This window comes from Dromiciops gliroides, chromosome 3, assembly GCF_019393635.1.
Source record: "Dromiciops gliroides isolate mDroGli1 chromosome 3, mDroGli1.pri, whole genome shotgun sequence".
Lineage (NCBI taxonomy): Eukaryota > Metazoa > Chordata > Mammalia > Microbiotheria > Microbiotheriidae > Dromiciops > Dromiciops gliroides.
The window spans coordinates 584,772,359-584,780,326 of record NC_057863.1 but is presented as its reverse complement, the minus strand read 5'-3'; the positions used below and the strand labels follow the sequence as shown (position 1 = coordinate 584,780,326).

The following is a 7,968-nucleotide window of genomic DNA, read 5'->3' as shown; positions in this document are numbered from 1 at the left end:
AGTGCCTGTGGTTTTGCTTATGTTATGTTATCTGGCTTGTTTAGTGACTACTTAGTGCTAGGAATATAAAAGGGCAAAAAACCAGTCCCTGATATCATAGAATCTATTATTGTCCAATGGGAGAAGATAGCAAGCAAGGCACCTCCTCAAAGAGAGATCCCAGACTGTTGACATTTGAATAGTTTTTTTTCTTTTTCTTTCTTTCTTTTTTTTTTTTTTTTTGGTGAGGCAATTGGGATTAAGTGACTTGCCCAGGGTCACACAGCTAGTAAGTGTTAAGTGTCTGAGACCGGATTTGAACTGAGGTACTCCTGACTCTAGGGCTGGTGCTCTATCCACTGCGCCACCTAGATGCCCCATCATTTGAGTAGTTTTAAAAGCCAGGCCATTCTGGGTATAGACCAAAGCAGAATATTCACACCTGAGCTAGCCCTACAGTAGGCACAAGCAGATTTCTGGTATTGACCACTTCTTCATCTCCAAAAACAATTCCATTCCTTCAGAGGAGAAGAACTACCGGGTTTTTACCCCCACTCCACCTTCACAAACAGTTGATTTAAGAATTTAACTAAAGCTGCCCAGGTCTCTTTCCCCCAGGCTAATGAATTGCCTGGATCTGACCAGACTTTTTCACTTCCACCCTCTGATTATTTTGCAGATCTCCCAAACTCTCCGCTCCAGAGATTCCCAAGGTTCCTTTATGGACTTTTGCTTTTGATATAAAGCCACTTAACCTTTGAACCTGAGATGCCTAACAACCCCCCCTCCCCCAAACACACACACACCCAGATAGTATCATATAGTATGGAGAATCTGTATAGATATGAATCTAATCTACATGTACCTAGGCCTTTGACTGGTTTTGGAAGGTGAGCCTTGTCTAAAGTGATTCCAGTGGACCCAAGACCAGGGTCCTAACTTCTGCTGCCACTTCAAAGCTGTGAACTCTCTTCAGAGGCAAAATATAAGGCAAGTCCAGTCCAGACTGAAGAGGCAAATTCATACCTTTTTTCCAGAAAGAGTAGTAGGGCAGGGCTACCACCATCTTTAAAAGGGGTGAGAGGTTTTGGGAAGAGGTAAGTGGAAAATCTACTGAGGAAGAAACGAGTTAGGGAAGGCAGGTTAAGAACACACATTTTGCCCCTTTTTGAATGGGTGCCAAAGTAGAATTGGGAAGGGACAGGTAAAAGGTGTGGACAGAGATCCTGGAAGACAATGCAAATGACAAGGAGAACATTGCAGAGAGAATTGATTAAATTGTTCCAGGGTCTATCACTCCCAAGTACCTGAAAAAATGAAAAAAACGAGAACAAGATTGCTCGGTGGGAGGGGGGAAGGGAAAGGGGAATTGTTGGGTCTTTAGGGAGGGCTTAATAGCACATCCTCAACTATTCTTAGTTAAGCACTTCCTCCTGAGTGGCAATAAAGGGGATAGAGAACTCCGTAAGTTCTCTCATTCAAGCCTTCACTCAAGCTTTTCCCACCCCCAAAGGGAACTTTTCCATTGGTGATCACCTTATCTGCCATTTATGAAAGTTGTTGCCTTTCTCCTGTTGGAGATAGAGGACTATCGACCCCTCAAGGTTTCCTTTCTCTAGCACTTAAATAAAAGATTATTCTAATTGGATTTGGGTGTGAGAGGTTGTAATTCTTTAAAGAGGAATACCTAAGGACCCCCACACCACCAATTTCCCCATGACAAAAGGATTCCTCTTAGCACTCAAGATGCCTAGGGCCAGGTCTCATCATCAAACAAAGGAGGGGGAGTATCTTGGGTCCTATTTGTTTGGGTCCTGAGTTAGAATAGAAGAAGTTGGAGGTAGGTGGAGGAGAATGTAACTTCCTCATACCATGCTTTGCATTTTGGCCTAGACTAGAACCACCTAGCACATACTTTGTAACAGTGGTTCAAATAGGAAGGAATGTAGCTCAGGCATATACCTATACCTTCTGAAGAGTGAAAAAACCATGGATACTGACTCCAAGCAGGGTAAACTCTCAGGGCAATTTTCTAATCGGCCATGGTGCTGATTTTCTTCTCACAGAAACATGGATGCTGTCACACTGGTACAAAGTCTCCAGCAGGAAACCACCTGCAGCATCTGTCTGACCTTCTTCTCAAAGCCTGTCACCCTCAACTGTGGACACAGCTTTTGCCAGTGTTGCCTGACCAGAAGCAAGGAAGATTGGGACACAAATTTCACTTGCCCTGAATGCAGGAAAGTCTCCCAGAACATCCCTGTCTTCAATGTGCACCTCTCAAAGCTGTCTGCTATCTGTAAGAAGCTCAGCCCTCAGAACTTGCAGAACCTTGTGGGACAAAGTCACTGTCAGAAGCACCAGCAAGTCCCTAAGCTCTTCTGTAAGGAGGACCAGACCTCCATTTGTATACCCTGTACTAAAGGTCAGGAGCATGCAGCCCACACCTTTTCCCCCATTGAAGAGGCTGCTCAGGATTGCAGGGTGAGTAACATGGGGTAGGGGAAGGACTTGAGACAAGCTCCCTTGCACTAAACTACCTGGATCCCTCCTTGACCCATGTCCTTGAGCCTCCGAGGGTCACCTAATCACGGTGAAGGGCAGCATGAATAATGAACAGAGCAAAGATCCCTGGACTAGAAGTCTTGAAGTTTGAGTCCTCAGAGGCTTAACTGTACTTTATTTGATGAGTCTAAATAGAAGTTGGGCTTTGTTTCTACAAAATGAAAAGCTGTCCTGGGCAACCTTCCCTTTTTCTTCTTACATAGCTCTTTGCCCCCTTCTAAGGAATGTTGAATGAGAGTACCAAAGTTTTCTGAAGGGAAAGCTTGTGGCTAAAAGTCACGGTAAAGAAAATAGACACACATTTAAAGGAAACCCAGGGTTGGGCTTGGAGTTCTCATAGCAATTAACCCCTCAGGTCCCTTCTATTTCTCTCATTCTTTTTTTCCCCCTTTGGTGTTAACTCCTTGAGTTTCACAGTTTGAATTTTAATCTGTTTTCCAAAACCATAGGAAATAATCCTTTAATAAGAGCTCCACAACAAATAGTTATGGGCCTGCAGGGCATTTTCTTAGCAAACATTAAGATATCCCTTGATTTCATCTTTTGTCTACTGCAGAAAAAACTCCAGAAGACAATGCCTCTTTTGAGAAAGAAGATCAAGGAATTTAAGGCACTTAAAACTTCAAAAAAGGAAGTAAGTAGTGTCTGGTTCTTGTCTCCTAATTGCTAGCCTGCCGTGGAAACTAAGAAGCCATAATCACTCAATGTCAGTCATTTCACCTTGGTTATTTAAGGAACTCCTTTCCAGAGCAAGTTGGCAGGCTCAATAGAGTATACTTTTCTGTTTCTTCATGGATAGACAAACTACATAGGCAAAACAGTTGGTTGAGAATGAATTATAAATTTAAATCATGTGTGTATTTTATATTTACACATATGTCTGAAGGGAGTAAGGAAATTTAAAGTCATAGTAGAATGGGCTCAATGGAGTTTCCTGGGGAGTTGGGGGGTAGAGGAAAGTTGGTGTATAGCATGGTGACAGAATAGAATGCAACAGCAACTGATATGGGTAGTAGTACAATGGGTCAAATCCTTTAATTTAGAATGGAAGGTTAGAGATGCCAGAAGTCTTGGTTGTTTCAGTGAAGGGGGGGGGGATTGTTTCTATGGGGGGGGAATACTGAAAAGACACCTAGGACAGTTACCTGTCCTTGTAGCAACAAGGAAAATATAAGCAGGGAATTAGAAATGTGATTAATGACAGGGATTATATCAACTTTTTTGAGTGTCACTTATTAAGGCCCTTTCCTTATAGAGACGAGTTAAGTGGAAAAAGTTGATTAGAGAAGAATATGAAAAAATGCACCAATTACTGTTTGAGGAAGAGAGTGACTACATGAGAAAAATAAAATGTGATGAAAAGATTGAATCCCAGCTAAGGGACAACTACTATAATCAGCACGTGAAAAACATGGAAGATACTATAGGAGAGATAGAGGCAACAAGATTCATACCTGATTTGGACCTCCTTGAGGTGAGAATTGGGGGATAGCTCTCTAGAGCCAGGTATACTGGGATATATACAATGAGCAGAGTGCTGGGGGATCTATCTCTTTTTGAGGCTTTTAACTTCTAAGATTTCAAAGTCCAAGATTATTTGAAATCTTTTTTTTTGGGGGGGGGGGGCCGGGCTGGGCAATGAGGGTTTAGTGACTTGCCCAGGGTCACACAGCTAGTAAGTGTCAAGTGTCTGAGGCTAGATTTGAACTTGGGTGCTCCTGAATCCAAGGCCAGTGCTTTATCCACTGCACTACCTAGCTGCCCTATTTGAAATCTTTTACCATTAAAGGTGGTGATGGTGTCTGGGTAGTTGAAAGTGGCAGAACAGTTTCTAGGGGAGCTAGGTGTCACAGTGGATAAAAGTACTGGATTTGGAGTCAAGAAAATCTGAGTTCAAATTTAGCCTTAGACACTTAACTAGATCTGTGATCCTGGACAAGTTGACTAGTCTCTGTTTAGTTCAGTTTCCCTATCTGTATAATGGAGATAATACCTACCTCTCTGGGTTGTTGGGAGGATCAAATAAAAGAATTATTGTAAAGTACTTACAATAGTAAGTGCTATGTAAATCTCAATTCTCATCATGATGATCACTTTATTATTTCTTGATGAACTAAACCAACCTTTATTTGTTTCCCCACAGGAAAGCAAAGAGCTGTTACAAATGTAAGTTTCCATTTGCAATCTAGCTGTTTGTCTAGTTTGGGAATTGTCATGGGGTGTGGCATCTGGGAATGTGTGGCTTGCATGGCAGTTATTCAACTGAGCCTTCCTTTTGCATAGGAGTGAGTCTCTGCTTTGTGAAAGGCCCAAGTCTTTCACCTCAGAGTTAAGAAAATATCCTATCACTGGGATGAAAGAGTTGCTAAAGCACTATGCAGGTAAGAAACTGCCCTTTGACAGAGGATCTACCATGCAATTTTTCTATGTGGCTAAATGTAGACGCCTTACCCTCAACCTCCTTCACAGGAGTAGAAGCTAGTTCTTAGCAATTAGTCCATGGCCAAAGGCTACCAGCATTGTGGGTTGGGGGATCTACTCTCCTGGTTGGTGGAGAGAGGTAAGAGAGAATCAGCTCTTTTACCCATCTACATGTCACATTAGGTCATTTATCAATCCAAACAACCATACTTTTCCCAGGTCCCAAATTATACATATTCCAAGGGCAACAATTCCTAAAAATGGATCTGCATTTCACATTGTAAATTCATGCTGACTATATAGATCATTTCCCTAATCTTAGAGATAATGACTTACAAACATTGTCATGGATATGCTGGTTAGCCAGCAGATTCTGGAATTCTATGAGAATCTCTGATTCTGTCAGTTTTCAAAAACCAAGTTGCCCTTCGGGGCAGCTAGGTGGCACAGTAGATAAAGCACCACCCCTGGATTCAGGAGGACCTGAGTTCAAATCCGACCTCAGACACTTGACACTTACTAGCTGTGTGACCCTGGGCAAGTTACTTAACCCTCACTGCCCCGCCTAAAACAAAACAAAACAAGTTGCCCAGACGAACCCAGAAACTGGTGACTGTCCAGACCACCTTAAGAAAGGAAAGAAGAGAATTGAGACTCGAGAGGCTCATTCCATTAGCCTGATCCAGAGTAGGATAGTACAACAGGCCATTTCCAATTGCATCAGTGCTACCCTTAAAAGAGAGGGCAATTTATGTAAAAGGGAGGCAGACTGGGAGATGGTAGACAACCTTTTGGCAAAGTGTGTGTGTGTGTGTGTGTGTGTGTGTGTGTGTGTGTGTTGGGGGGGGAATCATTCGGGCCTGTATAGAGTTAAGGGGAGGTACAAACTGGGTTGCTCTTGGTCTCTGCATTCAACTACTCCTGGCAACAGAAGGTGTTGGCCAGAAGGAAGGTTTGCATGCCTCAGGATATTCAATTTTCCCCTTTATTCTCTCTGCAGTGAATGTCACCATGGATCCTACAACAGCCAGTGACTATGCCATTGTATCTGAGGATTTGAAAAGTATAAGACATATAGACAACTGTCCAGATCAGTCTAACCGGTCTGAAAAGTTTCCTTATTATTTTGTCTTTGGTCAGCAGGCATTTTCTTATGGCAAATGCTACTGGGAAGTGGATGTGAGTGAGCAACCTCAGTGGGCACTGGGGATAGCTACCAAGTCCCTCAGGAAGACCAAGAGAACCCAAAACTTAGTTATGCGTCCATACATACTTTGTTGTGAGAAGAAGGGAAGTGATTTCTACCTGATCACTCAACCAGGATTAGTTCGACAGCAAATGAAAGACCCTGTGTCTGTAATTGGCATATATCTGGATTTTTCTCGTAGAGCCCTTCTGTTCTATAATGCTGTTGAAGCCTCCCTCATCTATGGAATATACACTGTGCCAGTCACAGAGCCCATCAGGCCTCTCTTCTCTCCTTGTCCTCCTATGCCTGGAACAAAGATTGGTTCCATGACCATCTGTACAACAGTGGAGGAGACAGAATAGTTGTCTCTAAGCATCCTTTTGTGAAGGAACTCCAGGCAAAGCCAGGCTCTCTGCTTATGTCACTGTAAACTGTAAAAATAATTGGGTTGTTGGCAGAGACAGACATGTTCAACCTCTGCTGAAGATCAGCCTTTAGCAGGAGCCAAATTGCTGGCAAGTTTAAGACTGCCTACAACAATCCTTAAGGACATCATTCTCAAGTGGCTTATTTTCTGTTTCTCCCAATGTGTACAGTATGTTGATTTATTATTATTGCAACAAATCAAACTTAATTTCATTTAACTCACTCTCCTGGATTAGGTATTTAAGATGCTGATTGGTACTGAAGTTTAATAATAGCTTTCAGACTATGGAAGAACCCTGTCATTTCTCCCATTTTTTTTTCACCCCCTTTGCCCTAGAGGACTGGGTAGATTTTGATAATGATGCAAAGAGGTACAACATTTTGTGTGTTGTTTGCAAGTGGTGGGAGTTAATTTCTGGCAAGCAGTTAGGAAAAACTTGCATGAAGGATCAACATTTGAGATGGTTATGATCAACTAGCATTTAATCATTTGGGTGAATATCTTCATTTTGGGGTGTGCTCTTTAAATGGATCTATTAACTTAAGATGCTTGGTGGCACCATATATGAAGAATTCCAAGTGAGGTGAAAACTATAGAATTGTCTGAACCTATCCCTGGGTGGCACAGAAACCAAATGTTACTTAGAAATTAGTTTGGTTTAATGCTTAACTCACAACTCCAGGTTATCCTGATCCTGAAAACCACAATATCTCAATCTTTGAATCTTGATTTAGAAGAGTTTTTTTATAGCCTACCCCCAATTCAAAAAGAAAATCCTTTCAGGAATCATCAGGTCTCATTTTTGAATCCTACCCTTCTCCCATACCCGATAGGAACTGTTCCCCATCTCCTCTGACCAGCTCATTTTTCCTGACATCAAGCTTAGATTTGTCACTTTACAAATTCTTGCTGTATGTGCCACTTCTTAGATATGCCTAAAAATTCAGATCAGAATTCTTTCTCAGATATCCTACCATTCACACTTTCCCACTCATCTTTTTCCTTTTTGAATTTTTATTTATTAGTGATAAACATTTTTATTCAAAGTCAAAATTCCTGCTCTTCAAGTATTCTTCAATCTCCAAGTCCATGCTGCCTAGTGCTCCCAACTCTAATCCATGGTTATGTGATTATCTATTTCTTTCCCCCTTCTCATCTCACCATTACTGCCTTCCTTCCTTCACCACCCAGCCTATCTCCATGATAGTTCCTTCTGTATTGTTTTTGCCTCTTGTCTTGATTTCTATGTTGCTTGCTCCTCAGTGCCTTATGTTGTACATTATTATTGATGCATATTTTTTTAATTTTTAAAATATCTAAATATGCCAAAGTATCTTCCCCCAGAGGAATGACATTGAAGATTTGACCCATCCCATGAAAATATTCT

General features: G+C 41.8%; 1 protein-coding gene across 1 annotated transcript; it reads left to right on the top strand.

Annotated features, from left to right (window-relative positions):
- The first annotated feature begins 2,049 nt into the window (after positions 1-2,049).
- Positions 2,050-6,516, top strand: LOC122748089 (probable E3 ubiquitin-protein ligase TRIML1). The gene is made up of 6 exons (XM_043993810.1): positions 2,050-2,463; positions 3,101-3,178; positions 3,800-4,018; positions 4,688-4,710; positions 4,828-4,925; positions 5,966-6,516. The coding sequence occupies exons 1-6, from the start codon at positions 2,050-2,052 to the stop codon at positions 6,514-6,516; spliced, it is 1,383 nt and encodes a 460-aa protein (XP_043849745.1).
- Positions 6,517-7,968: the final 1,452 nt, after the last annotated feature.